General features: G+C 51.0%; 1 protein-coding gene across 4 annotated transcripts; it reads left to right on the top strand.

Moving 5' to 3' along the window:
• The first annotated feature begins 589 nt into the window (after positions 1-589).
• Positions 590-18,018, top strand: Tmbim1 (transmembrane BAX inhibitor motif containing 1). 4 transcript variants are annotated; one of them, XM_027397205.2, is made up of 12 exons: positions 590-722; positions 9,758-9,999; positions 11,124-11,215; positions 12,860-12,924; positions 13,045-13,098; positions 13,552-13,602; positions 14,296-14,335; positions 15,004-15,041; positions 15,159-15,246; positions 15,551-15,646; positions 16,427-16,480; positions 16,764-16,910. In XM_027397205.2, exons 2-12 carry the CDS (start codon positions 9,798-9,800, stop codon positions 16,908-16,910), a joined length of 927 nt encoding a protein of 308 aa, XP_027253006.1. In that variant the 5' UTR covers positions 590-722; positions 9,758-9,797. The 4 variants fall into 4 exon arrangements, with proteins under 4 accessions (XP_027253006.1, XP_027253008.1, XP_027253007.1 ...); XM_027397207.2 differs by having other exon boundaries at positions 16,654-16,777; XM_027397208.2 differs by lacking the exon at positions 590-722 and adding an exon at positions 10,333-10,405 and having other exon boundaries at positions 9,858-9,999.
• Positions 18,019-18,232: the final 214 nt, after the last annotated feature.

The following is an 18,232-nucleotide window of genomic DNA, read 5'->3' as shown; positions in this document are numbered from 1 at the left end:
AAACCAGAGTGGGTAATTGCAACACTCGGGCTGAGGCAGGGTGACAAAGCGCTGGAGGCCTTCTTGAGGTAGTTAGGGAGATCGCCCTTTCCCCCAGAATTAAAAAAAAAAAAAAAAAAAAAAAAAAAAAAAAAAAGAGAGAGAGACAAAATGCAATAAACACAAATTTTAAGAAGACGAGACTCCCTCTAAAGCTCCTAGCGCTAAGCGCCGGTACATAGGCTCTAGCGACGACGTTTAACTCGCGCTTCCTCCTGGGGTGGGGTCTGAAATTGGTGGAAAGAAGTTATTTTCTTCCAGTAAATTAGAGTTTTGTCGCCGGGCGTTGGTGGCGCACGCCTTTAATCCCAGCACTCGGGAGGCAGAGGCAGGTGGATCTCTGTGAGTTCGAGGTCAGCCTGGTCTCCAGAGCGAGTGCCAGGATAGACTCCAAAGCTACACAGAGAAACCCTGTCTCGAAAAACAAAAACAAAAAATTAGAGTTTTGTCGACGTCCGCGAGTTGGCATTGCTTCCTGTAAATGGGAATCACCCACCCTAGCTGGTGGGTGGTTGGGGTGTGGGCGGACCCCAGGCTCCCTCGGGCCTCGGGCCAGGCGGCTCCTCCCCACTGGGCGGCCGAAAGAGGCGGGGCGGGGCCCCGAGTCCTAGCGCAGCCGGGCCCAGCCCAGTCCTCGCAGGCACTAGGGCCCGGGCGGATCTCACGGTTCCGAACAGCGCAAGGCAAGTCAGGGGGCTGCGGCCGGCGGAGTTGGGGACCCGGGGCCTGCGGGGACTGGAAGCGGACTGGGGCGGCGCTGTGCAGAGGCGCCCAAACTTTTCTGGCAAGCGCGGCCGGCCTGCCCGCTGCGGTCGTGAGCCCGAGCCAGAGTGGGGTTCTTCCGTCCTGTCGTTTTCCCTGTGCGCCTGGGTAGGGCATATGGCCCGGGCATGTGGCGCAGCCGCGTGCGGTGCGCACCCGAGAGCTGACCAGAATTTTGCAGGATGTCCCTCTCGGTGGCTGAGAGGCCTGTCTGTCGCAGGGGGTGCCCCCCGCTTCGGGGGCCCCAGAGTGTCTGTGCTGCGAGTGAGATGGGGGCTATCATGGCCCTCAGCTGGGAAGAGAGAGGGAGGGAGGGAGCCAGCCCGGAGCCAACCCACCTGGAGCTGCTCCTGTGTATCCTGGCGCCACCAAGCTGGGCACAGATGACCAGAGTCTAAGTCACCTGGGGGTGGGGGATGGGGGTGGGAGGAGGGAGCCGTAGCACAGTGATTAGGGTAGAAGCCAGTGGACCAAACCTTAGGTCGAAAGGTTGAGTCCATTCCTACTCATAACCTGTCCTCCCCCATAACCCCCCAGGCTCTGCTGTCTTGTTCTGTGGTTGAGGAGCCACTCAGGAAGTACCTTCAAACTCATGAACTTTTTTGTGTTTTTGTTTTTTCACTCAGTCCATTGTAGCCTTGAAATTGTTGCCTCAGATTCTTGGGTGCTGTAGTAGTTAGTACAAGTGAAAGCTGTTATGCCTGACTCTCATGACTTCCTTAGGTCTGAGTAAAAATAAAAACAAAATAAGGAAATGGGAAAAGGGAAACCGGGTCGGGAGGACTGGGAATGAGCCAGAAAAAGAGAGAGGGAAGGAAGGCTCTCTGCCAGGTGGAGCCTGTACTCTCTTCACCAGTTCCTATCCTTTGGGGGCTCCTTTCCCTGCCACTCACTACACTGTGGCCTCTGGGGTACCCAGGAGGCTGGGGGTCAACCTGAGTACCCTCAACACAGGATAAGTGGGGAGGGCTGTCATGGAAGGTCTGTCAGGTGTCTGGTTCTCTGGGACTCTGAAATATTTATCTCAGTGCTAAGCTTTGGTTTCACAGCTGGTGTCTGTGGCCTGGCCAGGGGTGACAGGGCAAGCCAGGTGCTTTTTTTTTTGTTGTTTTTTCCTTTGGTTTTTCGAGACAGGGTTACTCTATTGCTTTGGAGGTTGTCCTGGAACTTGCTCTGTAGACCAGGCTGGCCTTGAACTCACAGAGATCCGCCTGCCTCTGCCTCCCCAGTGCTGGGATTAAAGGTGTGTGCCACCAACATTTGACAATCCAGGTGCTTTTTAGAGCTGCTTTGTCTGCCATAAAAGAGGCCACCATACTTCCTCTCCACTTGCTTGTTCTCTTTACCTCTCCAGTCATGGGAACCTGGTCTTGGTTCATAGTTTCAAGGGAAGTGAGACCAATGCTTCAAGGGCCCTGATTTCCTGTCTGACCTCAGGGCTGCTCTTGTAAAACTGGGCAGATCAGAGGGGTAATGACTGGTTAGTTGGCAAGCAATAGGAGAAGCTCATGTCATGGGCTAGGGTAATAGGCACTTTGGCTCAGCCCATTCCCTGGGAATGGGGGACCCTCAGGTAGAAGCCATCTACAGCACAGCATGTCTAACCCCAAGACCTCTCACAGGGAGGAGGTAGGGTTCTTAGGAAAGAGTAGAAGCACCAGGAGTGAATGTGTGGTGGTGTATGCCTTTCATGCCAGAGGCTGAGGCAGAGTGGTGGGCTTAAGACCAGCCTAAACTATAAGGGAAGACCCTGCCTCACAAAACAAAACAGTAACACCATTGGGGCATGGGACCTTACTCTGCTTAGAAGACAGACAAAAGGAGGACTGCAAGCCAAACTGCAGATCTGGAGCCAGCCTGTCTCAAGAAGCCAACAGTGAGGGGACACACATTATCTTCAGAGTGCCTTCAGTTCTCGTGGGAATGCTGAAGAAAAGATAACCTGGACAGAATCTTCCTGCCCTGGCCTGAGATTTGGGAACTTGTTTTGAAGTAGGAATAAGATGCACAAGTCCACAGGCCTACGTGTCATGGGTTTAATACATCAGTTAGGGAGGAAGATAAGACTTTCTTATGTAGAATGACTGGTGTACTTCCTATGGCATGGGTGATGTTTAGGGGAGCTCCTTTTCCTCCAGGCCATGACAAAAAATCCTACCAGGGAGGTTCCAAGAACAGTTGGAAGGAAGCGTAGGGGAAGACCCTCCAGAGGATCATAGCACTCAGATGATTCCCTGAGAACTCATCCAATACCTACAGGTTCTTCCTGTGGCCTTAGTTTTTCCTGTGGTATCTTCCTGCTTCTGCCAACCCAGTGCTAGGATTACGGGTGTACACCACCATGCCCTGCTCACTTTTATTCACTTATGTGTGTGAAAGTGAGTGCATGCATGGAGGTCAGAGGACAGCTTGCGGGACTTGTTCCTCTCTTCTCACCACGGGGTTCTAGGGCTCCAAGTCAGGTTGTCAGGCTTGGCAGCAAGTGCCTTTACCTGCTTGATCCACCTAGACCTTCTGCCTCATTCTTAGTGCAACTGTTCGCAGGAGCAGGCTGGTGGGAGCATTGGGCTTTAAGAGATGGGTAAGGGACATAGGGTTTTTTTTAGGGTTGGTCCCTGTGTAATAAACAGCTGGCCTGTCAAGAGTGAAGGCCTTATGTGAACACCTTAGAAGACTGAGTTAATGGCCACCCTCTTGCCTAGAGCATGCTGTGTGCCTCTGCTTCTGTATATGTCTTACACGTTACTAGGGGCACCCAGTATGTAGATGCCACTCTGCTCTGAAGCTTTCTGTTCTGTTAGCCTGACTATACAGAATCAAACTGACAGGACTGAAGTGGATTTTGGTCTTTCATCCCGGGATATACCCTTCTAACAGATGTAAAAATGGAGTTTGGATGTAGGAAGTGACCTACCCAATTCATGTCCTGGAGTCAGTGTCAACGTAAGGAAGGCACTTCCTAAGTGCCAGGCTTCTTTACCCTGCTCCTACCCTGGAGACTTGGGCAAAGATGGGAAAAGGCATCCATATCCACTGTGCACTCAGTTCTGTCCTCTTTTTACCACCTCACCCTTAGTCCTGTGCTGCCCCCACCAGGTTAGGGTGCCCAGGGGTCTCCCCTAGCAGTTGTAAAAGCAACCCAAATCAGATATCAAAGGCAAACTTGGGCCTTTAAATTCTAACACCACCACCACCACCACCACACACACACACACACACACACACACACACACACACACACACACACACACACACACTCACACACAGACACACACACACACACAGACACAGACACACACACACTCACACACACACACACACTCACACACACACACACACTCACAGACACACACAGACACACACTCACACACAGACACACACACACACAGACACACGCACAGACACACACACACAGACGCACACACTCACACACAGACACACACACTCACACACAGACACACACACACAGACACACACACACACACACACACACACACACACACACACAGCTGCACCTCCACCCCAGATTTAACTTTTTTTTTTTTTTTTTGAGACAGGGTTTCTCTGTGTAGCTTTGGAGCCTATCCTGGCACTCCCTCTTGAGACCAGGCTGGCCTCGAACTCACAGAGATCCGCCTGCCTCTGCCTCCCGAATGCTGGGATTAAAGGCGTGCACCACCAACACCCGGTTTTTTTTTTTTGAGAAAGGGTCTTGCTATATAGCCCTAGCTGATCTGGTGCTCACTGTGTAGCTCAGGCTGGCTTTGAACTTGAAGCAATCCTGCTTTTGCTTCTTTTTTTTTTTTTTTTCTTTTTAATTTTTTTGATTTTTTGAGACAGGGTTTCTCTGTGGCTTTGGAGGCTGTCCTGGAACTAGCTCTTGTAGACCAGGCTGGTCTCGAACTCACAGAGATCCTCCTGCCTCTACCTCCCAAGTGCTGGGATTAAAGGCATGCGCCACCACCGCCCGGCCTGCTTTAGTTTCCTAAGTGCTAACATTACAGGTTTGTACCACCATTCCTGGCTCTCATATTTAGCATTTTTATTGGCAGAGTGATCTTTTGTGAGCATCAGAGGGAACTTAGTAGCATTTGGCTTGGTTGTTTACTCAGTACTGACCTTACCACTCTTGGGTGGCTGGCTTTCTTCTCCACCCTCTGTGATTTTCCACTGTGGTCTGTTTAATAGTCCTATTCTCCTGCTTATCTCCCTTCTTAACTTGGAGATGGAGAGGTAAGCACAAATGGGGTAGGTAGGGCCTTTGTGTCAGAAATGGCAGCAGCCTTGTTAATGGTGTCCTCTTTTTTGATTTTTTTTTTTTTTCCTCTTGAGACAGGGTCTCACTATATATCTCTGGCTATCCTGGAATTCACTCTGTAGGTCAGGCTGGCCTTGAACTCACAGAGATTTGCCTGCCTCTGCCTCCTAAATGCTGGGACTAAAGGCATGTGCCACTATGACTAGTCCTCTTTTCTTATATGTGTACCTAGGCCACTCTGACTGGTGATGTAGCTGGGATCTCTGAGATTACAACTCTGTGACGTAATTCTGTCCTCAGAGATAAGGGTGAAGGGCAAGCTGCAGGACTGGGCCTTCGCATTCTCGATAAGACTCAGCCTTCTGTTTCTCTGGATCCAGAGAGAGGGACTCTAGGGGTTTGTATCTAGGGAGTGGCCTGGAGCCTGGGAGGAAAGCAGTGGGGTGGGCAGTGTGAACAGGAAATCCTGAGGGACCTGGGGAATAGGTGGCTTGTTCTGGCATCTGTGGCTCTCCTGCTGGGACAGGCTGGGAAGGTAAGTTCTAAATTACTTAAAGAATTTTTTTTCCCTGAGATAGCAATTCACTATCATTTCCTGACTGGCCTGGAACTTGCTACGCCGACCAGACTGGCCTTGAACTCATAGTAATCAGCCTGCCTCTGCTAGAATTAAAGGCAGGACATCTCATACCTGGTCTAGAAGTTCCAAATTCTTGGCCAAGAGGGCCTGACGTGGGCTGGAGCTCTAAAGCTTCCTGGTTCCAACTGACACTTCAGTGTTTGGACCCCTCTACTTCACCTCTTTGTCCCTAGGCCAGGCCACCCTAAGAGTATGAAGTTTACTGTGGGTTCCTTTTCCCAGAATCCAGCCCGATGGCTGGCTTAGATGCTCTTGGTTGCTTCTTTAACTATTTCCTGGTGGCTATTTGCAGGGGTGGGAGGTGTTTTCTTGAGACCTGCGTGCAGGGGTGGGGCTTCCTGAGATGCTCGCTGAGCAATTCTTTCCATTCTGGTCTGGGCATGAGTTCCTGGCAGTCAGGAGGGCAAGCTGCCTGGACCAGTCAGCTGCTCTTTTCTGTCCTTCCCTCCAACACACACCCTGTTGCTGTAACCCCAGCAGCTCAGCCTTTTCTCTATAGATTCCAGAGTCTTAACATTTCATATGGCCCAAGAGAGCCAGAGGTAGAGTCTGACCTCAGTAGGCCAGGTACAAACTAGACTCCCTGATACAACCCAGGGTTTAGTGGGGAACGGTATACTCAGATGCCACATTGAAAACCTTGGCCACCAAAAATAGCTGTCGGAACCAAATACACACTCCTGTGGCCACCATGACTGAGTCAGGGAGAGGCTCTGGTACTTTCCTGAGATGGGATGGATTACCTGAGAGATACAAGCTAAGACATGGAACTACCAGGATGGGACATGGCATGGACACTTGGCTCACAAGCTGGTGTTTGCTCACAGAGAAGCTGGATGCCTCCTGAACTTAGACTGCTCACCATTCTCTGTAGCCCCAGGATGTTGTGAAGCCCTCACAGCCCCTGGATGAGCCCAGAAGACCTGGTCGTAGCTTCAGGCCTCATCTGTACTCTGCCTCCTCGGCTCCATCCTTGCCCTTCCTCCTACCTATTGTCCTCCTCTGGTCCCCATGCCTTGGCCTACCTAGGAAAATGGCTGGCCACTTCCAGACTCTATTTTTACATCTGTTAGATGGGTATATCCTGGGATGAAAGTTCAAAATCTACTTCAGTCCTGCCAGTTTGATTCTGTATAGTCAGGCTAACAGAACAGAAAACTTGAGAGCAGAATGGCATATCCCTTCCCTAGGAATCTATATACTGGTAGATGCTAGCCAAGACCTCAGCCCTAGTGGAAGCCTTGGTGGTAGGATCCTCGTGGAGTACAGGCAGGAGCTGGGGCCTGCACAGAAGCCAAGTCAGGGGTTCTGAGTTCCAGAGGTTCTCGCTGGTCTAACAGATGTTGTCCTTGCCATGACTCTGATGAGTGTGGCAAAGGCTGGCAACTTCCTGGTTGGTACTAATACAAGGGGTTTACTCTCTTGAACCTGAGGTCAGACAGCCAGGATTGTATTGTGGCCTAGGATTAGCTCGTGGGTGGGTATCCTCTAGATTCTGACATTTCGAATCGTCCCCCTTGTGCTGATGAATGGGACTGGAGCTACTGTGGGGAGGGGAGGCTGAATGGTTAGGCATCCGTTTCTGTGTAAGCCTGCTCTTGTCATTTCTGGAGGATGAGACCAAAGCTATGACGGATGAGAGGTTGGGACAGACAGACCATCCAAATAAGGAACTCAAACAGAAGGACAGCAGAGTTGGCCTTGGGGGCAGGCCTTGACTTCATTATACCCAGTGAGGTATTCTGGTCAACCTTCATTCTGCTAAGCCTCCAGTGTCTTTGAAATGACAATGCTCACCTGCTGGACTACTCTAAGGAGTTAGAGAAATCACAGCTGAAAACAGCCAGAGGGGCATGCATCTTCCCTTTTCATTTTTACGGTTCCTCGGGAGGCACTGTCACTGGTGATGAACCCATTTTCCAGGTGCGGACACTGATGCATAGCAACATCCCTGCTTCAGAAAGGCAGGTGACTAAGAACTCAGACAATTATACCGGGATCAGGCAGGTCCACTGGCAAATTCCTCTTGACCACAAGCATGACAGGGCAGGGCCAGGGAGGACAGGAGGGAGGCCCATGAGTAAGCAGCTGAGCTACTCTAGACCTTGGAGCCCCATCCCTGGCAGTGAGTCACTCTTCACCCCCACATCACCACAGCCTCACACTCAGGGAAGTGGGAGGGACAGCTGTCTGCGAAGCCAAGGGCAAGCCCTGAATAGCCCATTCCCAGGGCCATAGATGGCTCCCAGAGCTGTCATTGAGCCCTGAGATCACTGAACCACTCCATTTCCCTTGTACCTTGTGAAGGGCCAGGTCATTGTGACATCATGGCTTGGTGGCACTGTTGGGACTCTGACAACAGGGCCTTTCTTGGCAGTGCCTGTGGACGGTTTAGCCATCAGCCTGCACAACCACCCCAATGGTGGTTGTCAGATAGACCAGGGTTATTGAGATGAGTGCCATAATGAAATGACAGGCACATCAACACCAAAGGTAACCTGCTTTGTGCTCTTCCTTCCACTAGAATGCCATTCTTTCTGTGGAGTCAGAAGGGGACTCTGAAGGGTAGGGAGTAGCATTTAGGGGAAGAAGCCTTTTGGTCAGACGATGGGACAGGAAAGGACCTGCTTCTTGTATCTTGCTTGTGATTATTCTGTCCTTCGGTCTTAAACTCACTCTTCACTGTTGGTACCCATTTCCCCAGGGGCTCTGCCCTGCTCACTGCCTGCCTCCTATGCTTTTCTGCCTGGCTCACTTCTTGTACCCTCACTGTCAAAAGAAGAGCTTTCTTCTCTCTGGCTTGACACATTCTTGCTCTGGGGAGATGAAGAACAGCTTTCCTCAATGTGACCAGCTCAGAGACCTGGCCTGTCACTCGATACTGACCACTTTCCCTTGTGAATAGCTTCTGTTGTCCTGAGAGATGATGTGGCGGCCCTCTATCTGATCTCTGCGCTGCACTAGGTGCCCTGAAAAGAGAAGCTGGGACTCTAGTGCTTCCAGCAGCAGCTGAGGGTGCTGCTGGCCTGGATTTGAGGGTCTTCCCTGTAAGGCAGGGGGTGTACACAGGAAGGGGTGGTTCTGAGGGAAATTAGGATACCTCTTCCTTAGGTTGTCTGTTTCCTCATCGCTACCATCTCAGAGGCCCCACAGGCTGTGAAGAACTTGGCTGAGGAGGCCTAGAGAGTACAGCATGACACAAAGGACATATACCAAGACCCCAAAATGCTCCCTCTGTTCAGGCTGTGCTCCTAAGTGGGGTATCTAGGACAGTGGGAGCTGCTTTACTCTGCTAGGCCTTGAGGCTCACTTCAAGTGAGCATAGCACCTGGAGTGCCCCTCTCCCTGACTGGAGCTCCCAGCAAGTTGCAGGGCTCTCCTGTCAGAGGCACTCCATCCTGTGCTCTCCCTCCTCAGATAACTTTCCTTGACCCTGCCACTACTGCCAGGCAAAGCCAGTGAAGGGAGCAGCAGGCACAGGCTGCCACATGTCTCTGTGGTGGGAACCCGAATGTCCTGTCTCCTGCCTGCCCCACCCCTCCCTCGGGGCCTGGCAGCTCTGGCACAGTGGCAGGCTTGTTTTCCTCCTCCTCCTTTCCTGCTCAGCTTCTAGCCTGGCTCCACCCTGTGTCTGGCTCTCAACTTGCTGCTCCGGCCAGCTGCTATGGGAGCTGGGCTGACCCCTCCAGAGGGTCCCAGCTGGTCAGCCCTGTGACTCACCAGGAAGCCCTGCCAGGGGCCATTCAACTTCTTCCCTGGTTCCACTGTCGAGCCACCATGGCAAGGTTTCCTTGCAAGGGAGTTCCTGGGTGGAGGACAGGGAGTTCTGCGGTTGTGATGCTGGCTGTCTGACTAATTCCCACTCTTACTCTGCTGTGGGACAGGGAAGGGGAGGCCCCAGATAAAGGCTGCTGTGACAATATAAAAGCCAGGGGCCCAGCGGGTGGTGGCCTGTGGGCAGTGAGTGGCATGTCTGGTCTAGAGACATAGCCTGTAAGGGAGCAAGGATGGAATGAGTGGTCAAGAACTCATGACTGCTTGCTTGTTTCCTATTGCAGGTCCCAGCAACTGGGGTTTCCCCTCAGCCCTTGAGTGGCCATGTCCAATCCCACTGCCCCACCTCCCTATGAGGACCGAAATCCTCTGTACCCTGGTCCTCCACCTCCTGGGGGCTACGGGCAGCCATCTGTCCTGCCAGGTGGATACCCTGCCTACCCTGCCTACCCTCAACCAGGTTACGGTCACCCTGCTGGCTATCCACAGCCGATGCCTCCCATCCATCCAATGCCCATGAGCTACGGTGAGTCTTGGAGCATGGCTGGGGGTGGCTGGGATGAGGTAGACTTGGGGTCCAAGGAGGCCTTTCATTACCTTCCTCCTACCATCCCCTTTGATACCCTTTTCCTCTTCCTGTCCCACCTTCCCCTTAGCCTCCTGTTCCTCCCTCCAGCCACTTGCTGACCTATTGTATTCAATAAGGAGACTGAGGCCATAAGACATATGCCAGAATTAATGGCTTCTAGGTGGTTGCCTAAAGAACCATTCTGGTTTCTCAACAAGGCTGTTGCCACTGTGTGGGGGCTCCATGTCTTCCTTAGGAACCCTAAGCACCTTTTTGTTTTTAATATCCTAGGGCTGACATCTCCATCCTTTATATACAGTCTGATTTTTGCCAACAGCCAAAATGTCATGGTTGGTCAGTGAAGGTGAGGTTAGACTACAGTAAGCCTCCTTTCTGGGGGGTGGATTTTGCATTTCTTTTTGGTATGGGAAACTGAACTCAAGGTCATTATATGCTGAGCATGTGCTCTGCCTATGAGCTGTACCCCAACTCCTCTGGGTAGACTTTGGAAGCAGTTCCCAAAGAGGCATCCATGGAATGTTGGTGGCTTGCAGTAGCCTCAGTGTTCCAGAGCCAGTAAGTGTGTGGCCAACTCCTCTGTGGGCATGTGTTCTGAGGCAGACCTTAAGGTGTCACTTACAGGTGACAGTTGCATGTGCATTGTGAAGACTGCTGTAGAACACAGACCTTGCCCTCCTGTACCTACTGTCTGTGTACTTCTCCCCTCCTTTTCTCTGCCCCCCCCATCCCCAAGGCTACTGCTCTGCCAGCCAGTTCTACTCCCTAGATGCCAGCTGCTTCCCTAGATGGTGATGCCACTATCCTGCCCCCAGTGATGGGGGCTGGGCACAGAGCCTACAGCAGTACCCGTTGACAGCTCTTTCTCACCTAAGCCCAGTTGGGGTCATTCTGAGGGTGCGGAGTAACTCTAGCTTGATAAAGGAGTCTGTGAGTTACAAATGTGTCTTCTTCTGGACAGAGGTACCCGAGCCTTTGTCTGAGACAGGGTCAGGGGTGCTTTGAGATAGAGGCTACCTGTCGTAGGTCCCCAGTTGTTTGATGAGATCTGTGTCTGGTCCCAGGCCATGACTCTGCAGAGGAGAGCCCCGTAAGTGACAGCTTTAGTTCTGGAGAATGGGATGACCGGAAAGTCCGACATACCTTCATCCGAAAGGTGAGATATGGTCTGGATCTTGGGAGATGCCTAGGCACAGGTACACATGCCCACATAAATGCCTTAGTTGCCTGTCTCCTTATCCTCAGAGGGGATCCCCCCTATTTTTTAAAATTTTTATTTATTTTTATCTTGTGTGTATGGTTGTTTTTTTTTTGTTTTTTTTTTTTTTTTTTTTTCGAGACAGGGTTTCTCTGTGTCTTTGGAGGCTGTCCTGGAACTAGCTCTTGTAGACCAGGCTGGTCTCGAACTCACAGAGATCCTCCTGCCTCTACCTCCTGAGTGCTGGGATTAAAGGCGTGCGCCACCACCGCCTGGCTTGCATTGTTGTTCTTGCCTGTATGTATGTCTATGTGAGTGTCTCAGATCTTGGAGTTAGACAGCTGTGAGTGCCATGTGGGTGCTGGGAATTGAACCCAGGTCCTCTGGAAGAGCAGTTAGTGCTCTTAACCACTGAGCCATCTCTCCAGCCCTGGGATCCCCCTCTTTATGATCCCTTTTGCCTTGACTTTGTTTTGGGATGATGGAGTCAACCTGGTAAAGTCTATTTGGATTCTGCGCTTCCCCTCCCACTGTTCTGTTAGACAGCAAGCAGCAGGGAGCTGAAATGAACACGCTGTGTCTAAGTCACCGCACATCCCTTCTCTTAACCCTTGTCTCAGAGAATTGCTCTTAGTACAGGAGCAGGCAGGCATGACAAGAGAACAGTAAACTGAATATAAGCTGGATGCTGGCTAGGAGGAAAGGGGCCAAGAAACACTGGAGGGGGCAGTGGAGTCACTTCTATGCTAGTCTGCAGTCAGGGAAGAATCTTTTTTTTTTTTTTTTTTTTTTTTTTTTTTGAGACAGGGTTTCTCTGTGTAGCTTTGGAGCCTATCCTGGCACTTGCTCTGGAGACCAGGCTGGCCTTGAACTCACAGAGATCCGCCTGCCTCTGCCTCTGCCTCCCGAGTGCTGGGATTAAAAGCGTGCACCACCAACACCCGGCTAGGGAGAATCTTTGAGGGCTCAAAAAGTAGAGTCTTGCCAGATAGGCTCCAAAGCTACACAGAGAAACCCTGTCTCGAAAAAACAAAAAAAAAATAAGAGTCTTCCAAATTACAGTCATTTTTTTTTTGTTTTGTTTTTTTTTGTTTTGTTTTTTCGAGACAGGGTTTCTCTGTGGCTTTGGAGGCTGTCCTGGAACTAGCTCTTGTAGACCAGGCTGGTCTTGAACTCACAGAGATCCGTCTGCCTCTGCCTCCCATGTCTCTGATTAAAGGCGTGCACCACCACTGCCCATCAATTCTTTGTCTTTTCAAAACTGATTTTATTTTTGATTAAGGTGTGTGTGGGGGTGGGGTGGGGTCTGTGGGTATGTGCATGCGAGTGCAGTATCAAGGAGTCCAGAAGAGGGCATCAGATCCTCTGGAGCTAGAGTTACAGGTAGTTGTGAGCTGCCTGATGTGGTTGCTGGGAACTGAACTCAGGTAGGACCATGAACAATATATGCTCTTAACCACTGAGTCCTCTCCCCAGTCAAAGCCTTCCAAACTAAAAAGAGACCCCTTGTATCACTAACAAGACAGGGGTGGGTTGGTGGGTGGGGAAAGGTGGGAGAGGCTAGTATGAGATGTGAGCTGTATCCCTGGCTGTCTGTTCTAGGTCTATTCCATCATTTCCGTCCAGCTGCTCATCACCGTGGCCATCATTGCTATCTTTATCTTTGTGTGAGTCTTTTCCTTCTCCCAGCCTGGGTTACCTGCTGAGCTGCCCATGGAGGGGTGGCTCTCAGCTGGAGGCAGACTATCCATTGTATGACTCCTCTCTTGGCATCCTCTGTTTCATAGGGAACCACTCAGTGACTTCGTGAGGAAAAATGTGGCTGTGTACTACGTGTCCTAGTGAGTGCATGGTATTGCTGCTGGGATGGGAGATGGGGGCAGGAGGCAGCTGACCAACTTTTGTTCAGGGCGGGGGTTAATATGCCCTAGGAGAGAGGCCCTCCCAGAAGCTGGTGCCAGGCTTCAGGCAGCAGGGGCTGGGGGCCACCTGAGGGGGAGTAACATCACAGAATGCTAGAACAGGACCCGCTAGACAGAGTGTGGTGGTGACATGTAGAGTTCTTGGTGCTGTCCAGGCTCTCTTACCCAGTGTCTGTGATCACTCTACACATCTTTCTGGTCCAAACCCTGTCCCAGGCTTCTCAGTGCCCTGGCTGAAAATCTTGCCCTTGCTTCCTACAAAGAAAGTAGCTTGTCAAGAAGCCTAGGCTGCTGAGCGCTGTGCTGCCCCAATGGGCTAGAGGCAGGCCCAGGGTGGTTTGGACTATAGCTATGTCCTGTCTCTTCTTCCAGTGCTGTCTTCATCATCACCTACTTGATCCTTGCCTGCTGCCAGGGACCCAGGTGAGTGCTGGGGACCCAGACAGAAGGAGGGCAGAAAGTGGGACAGGGACAAAGGGTTCATACAGTGGTAAGAGACTTGCGAGGGGCACGTGTGAGGAAGAGGTGGTCAGCGGTTACAGAGTGTGACACCTACCTATCTATTGTCCTTACAAGATACACAAGAGTCATACATGTAAGATAATACAGCATTGCGAGCATTTAACAAACAAAGACAAAAGGGAAGGAGGCAGCAAAACAGCTCACTAGATAAAGGTATGATACCTAATGATCAAAGTTTGAGGCTAAGACCCACATGTTGGAAGAAGAGAAATGATTCCCACAAGCTGTTCTGGGGGTGCATGTATACATACACAAGTAATAAAAAATTAAAAATACAAAAGGGAAAATCACGAATCCCTGTCAGGAGGAACTCAAAGGTTCAAAAAGGCTGAGGAACTTTGTCACGGTCACACAGGCCATGTGAGTGCTCTAACAAGTTTTGCGGGCTCCATAGGCAGGTCTGTCCCAGGTTATCCATGTGTAAACACTTGAGTACCCTCCCTAAAGGAAAGGCTTATTCTTTAGAAACTTCCTTCTGCTGAAGGAACTGCTAAGATTGATGGGTGCAAAGCAGGTTAACCAGGGTCTCTCTCTCTCTCTCTCTCTCTCTCTCTCTCTCTCTCTCTCTCTCTCTCTCTCTCTCTCTCTCTTCAGACGCCGGTTCCCATGGAATATCATCCTGTTGATTATCTATGTAAGTCTAAAAGGGGAATGAGAGGCCTCTCCCAGAGAAGAGTTGGGGACACCTTGTGGAAAGATGTCCCTGGCTGTCTCTTCACTGTACCGCGAGGTTGTAGGTTAAGATATCTTTATTTGGGCTGGAGAGATGGCTCAGAGGTTAAGAGCACTGACTGCTCTACCAGAGGTCTTGAGTTCGATTCCCAGCAACCACATGGAAGCTCACAACCATCTGTAAAAAGATCTAGTGCCCTCTTCTGGCCTGCATACATACAGACAGAACACTGTATACATAATAAATAAATAAATCTTAAAAAAAAAGATATCTTTACTCAAATAATACCGGCCAAGCATATGCCAGAGAGTGCCCAGAGACAGCAAGCTAGGGAGGCCAAAGAGAGAGCACCTTAAGAATTCTCCAAGCATCATCCTGAACCTCCCCTGACCACGCCCTGACAGGCGTGGTTAAGCACACCTGTAGCCAACTCTTAGGAAGTGTGGTTACATGTCTCCCTACACTTCACCTTACCTGGCCCTGATGCTTTCCTTCGTGGCTATTCTTTCCAGTACAGTTCATCTATCCTCAGCTCTGGTAGGGCCACAGTGACCAGTGTTGAGGATGGACCTCAGACCCTGACACTTGCTGTTTTTTAACTGTTGGCCTTGTTTCTTTCCTTCCTTCAGACTCTGGCCTTAGGCTTTATGACGGGCACCATTTCCAGGTATGCCTAGGGACATTCTTCCATAATCTTGGGAAGGGAGTGTTGGAAAGGGTTGGACAGACTGTGGGCACAATCCTGGACATATTCTTTCCCATCTCAACTCTTCCTTCTCTCCAGCACGTACCAAACCAAAGCTGTCATCATAGCAATGATCATCACTGCTGTGGTATCCATTTGTGTCACCATCTTCAGCTTTCAGACTAAGGTGAGGATGGGGACGGTCCTTCCCTGGCCACCCAGTCCTTTTATACATCCATACCTTTGGGTTTGGCGCTTGGGCAGGCCTGGGAGGGCCCAGAACTTTGTAGACCAGGGATTTCCCTACCTAATGTCTTGCTGTCATGTCTGTACCTGCCAAGTTGCTTCCTGTATGTGTCCTTAGCATATCACGGTCACTGCCATGCCCCCCTGGAGCAGCACTGAGACTCCCCAACTGGGTGCAGCGTCAGTCCTCTGGGATGCGTAGGATGGCAGTTAACTGACAGTACCTCCTTCTCCCTTTCTTCTAGGTGGACTTCACCTCGTGTACAGGCCTCTTCTGTGTCATGGGAATTGTGTTGATGGTGACTGGGATTGTTACTGGCATTGTGCTGTCATTCAAATATGTGAGTGTCCTGCCACAAGTGCAGGCAGTGACCCAGCTGCAGACTTCCTGTAGAGCAGGAGTGGGCTCTGGCTCCCACACCTCTCCAATAGCTAGTGCTGGCACCAACACAATACCATCCTTTTGGGTTAGCGTAATTCTTTTGGCAGATGGTAAGGCATAGCCCCTTGGGCCCTGGGTAGCACCACTGAATTCCTACAGGAAATGGTAGGTTAACTGAGAACAGATTCTATGAGGCAAAGCTAAAGGGCCAAGTTAGCCTGGATGTGAGGGGCTCTGATGCCTTCTCTGCTTCCAATCAGCCGAGGGCAGACCACAGGGCTGAAGGGGAAGGATCAGGACAAGAGGTGCTGCCTGCTCCACCATGGCTGGTCCTGGTCTGTGCACAGGCACTTGGCAGCGGTGTTGAGCAGGGTAGCAGGCAACTCAAGGTTGCTGATGGGCCTCTTTTAAGCTGTCCATCCCTAAAGTAGGAGCCAGTGAGCAGCTTAGCTGGGCCTGCCCCTCCTGAGTTTGCTCTGCTCAGTTGCCTTGTTTTCAGGACCTATAACAGACACTCCTATACTTTGACTGAAAGGTGATGAGGCTGGTTTTACATGGGTGCTGTGGCACAGCCTCTGCTCTCTGGCAAATAAATCACATTCTTAGTTTCTCCCAGGATCTAGAGGCAGGGTAGGGGACCCTGGAGAGGTAGCTCCCTTGTTCTCCTGCTCTGCTGCTGGAGTCCCATGGTTGTCATGCTTTGCTTGGCTTCCTAATGCTGTACTGTGCTATTTCACAGATTTACTGGCTCCACATGGTCTATGCTGCTCTGGGGGCCATCTGCTTCACCCTGGTAAGTTTGGTTCCTGTACTGGGAGGGGAAGCTGAGAGCGTAGAGATGGAATTTAGGCAGCTTGGGAAGTGGGGAGGGGCCACGGACAACTGTTCTCTTTCCTATTTGGAGGTTCGAGAAGTTTCTGGCATCCCTGTTGTCTTTTGTTCACAATGTACCACACTACTCCTTAGTGATCCCATTAGCAAGCAGGATGGACAGCACAGCTCTCAGGGCATTCTGCTGACCAGAGATGAACTCTGGATGCTGAGCTCCTGGGCACTCATGTCTGACTTCCCTGCAGTTCCTGGCTTACGATACACAGCTGATCCTGGGGAACAGGAAACACACCATCAGCCCAGAGGACTACATCTTAGGTGCCCTGCAGATCTACACTGATATAGTCTACATCTTCACCTATGTACTACAGCTCATGGGGAATCGAGACTGAGCGTTATCCCCTTCACTGGCCTGGGACTCATCCTTTCCTATTGGGCTGGGCCCTAGGTCCTTTCCCCCTCAAACTGCCCAGTTTCCTCTCTGTCCTGGGGATGGGAGGGCCTCTGGCTGCATTATATGAGAACCAAGGGTGCTGAAGTTACTGAAAACTCTTGCCCTTGGTGGGCTTGGTAAGGACTAGAGACTGAAGTATCTTTTCCCCTTTATCCACAGTGAGCATGCACAAAACTTCTAGAGTGTGGTGGGGGAGGAGTGGGGAGCCTGTGAACACAGGCGCTTCAAGGTGAAGAGGCTCCCGTCCCGCCTTGGCCATAGGGTTCTAGGCTAGGGAGCTGGAGCTGTTCCCCTCCTGGATCCAATAAAGCCAGATGTCTTGCCCTCCTCTCCAGTACTCACAGGCCACTTACCCTGTCAGAACTCTTTAGGCTTGGCATCTCTTAGCTCTGAAAGCTACATCTGTGCCCTACTGTCTCCCTGTTCCAACCCCCTCCTCCAGTAACATGTATAGATTATTTATCTGGGTTAGGGGAAAGACAGTGAGCAAAGTTCATTCAGTATGGTGGGTTAAGAATGGTATCCACCTGGCTGGCACCCATCCTGTCTACCATCCTGGCCCAAAGTGCTCAGGGCCATCTGAGACTTCTAAAAAGGGCCCTCCTACTTTCTCTGCTTAGAAACTTAGGAGAAGGTGAGAGGTGGAGGTCAGCAAGTAAGGTGGTTTGTAGGATCCTGAGTGTGGCTGGGAAAGGAGTCTGGGGAAGAGATGGGTGGGGACAGGGAAAGTGCCTTGGGTTCCCTCTCTGGTCTAAGAAACACTGAAGCCCACTCTGGTACCTAGTGATCTTCCCTTCTAACACAAGTTCGGTCTGCTGGGAGGTTTTAGACGAGAACTCCTCTCCAAGCTAGCTACTGCTTTCTGTATAATCCAAGTACCTCCAGCTGGTACCAGGGTGGAGACAGAAGCCAGTTTTATCAGGTGGGGTGGGACACCTTATTAGCCCAAGGACATGATTAGACCTATTCTGTCCAGTCCTTGCTTCTGAATATATCACAAAGGGACACAACCAGAAACGTAATAAAATTTTATGTTGGCATTGAGACTCTGAGTAGCTGTGGTGTTCTTAACTGTAAGGTGGTGGCTTTGGCAAAAGTGTCCACTTCCTTTGCATCCCAGGCTGAGTTTCCAGCCTGTTCTATTGAACCAAGCAAATTTCCTTGGAGCAATTCTGGTGATGGGTGAGACAGGTTGCTGAAATGTCAAAAGTTGGCTGGGGAAGGGAGCTCCAATCTGCACTTTGCATCATGAACCCTCTG

Source organism: Cricetulus griseus, chromosome 2 (assembly GCF_003668045.3).
Source record: "Cricetulus griseus strain 17A/GY chromosome 2, alternate assembly CriGri-PICRH-1.0, whole genome shotgun sequence".
Taxonomy (NCBI): Eukaryota; Metazoa; Chordata; class Mammalia; order Rodentia; family Cricetidae; genus Cricetulus; species Cricetulus griseus.
The sequence above is the reverse complement of the archived record's forward strand: the minus strand, read 5'-3'. Positions and strand labels throughout refer to the sequence as shown.

Bases quoted from the DNA above. Each gene is read 5' to 3' on its own strand.
- Tmbim1 (XM_027397206.1), top strand. From the start codon at position 9,798: ATGTCCAATCCCACTGCCCCACCTCCCTATGAGGACCGAAATCCTCTG. The intron at 11,216-12,859 runs GTGAGATATGGT...TGTCTGTTCTAG, and splicing joins GACATACCTTCATCCGAAAG to GTCTATTCCATCATTTCCGT. The intron at 16,481-16,763 runs GTAAGTTTGGTT...ACTTCCCTGCAG, and splicing joins GGGCCATCTGCTTCACCCTG to TTCCTGGCTTACGATACACA.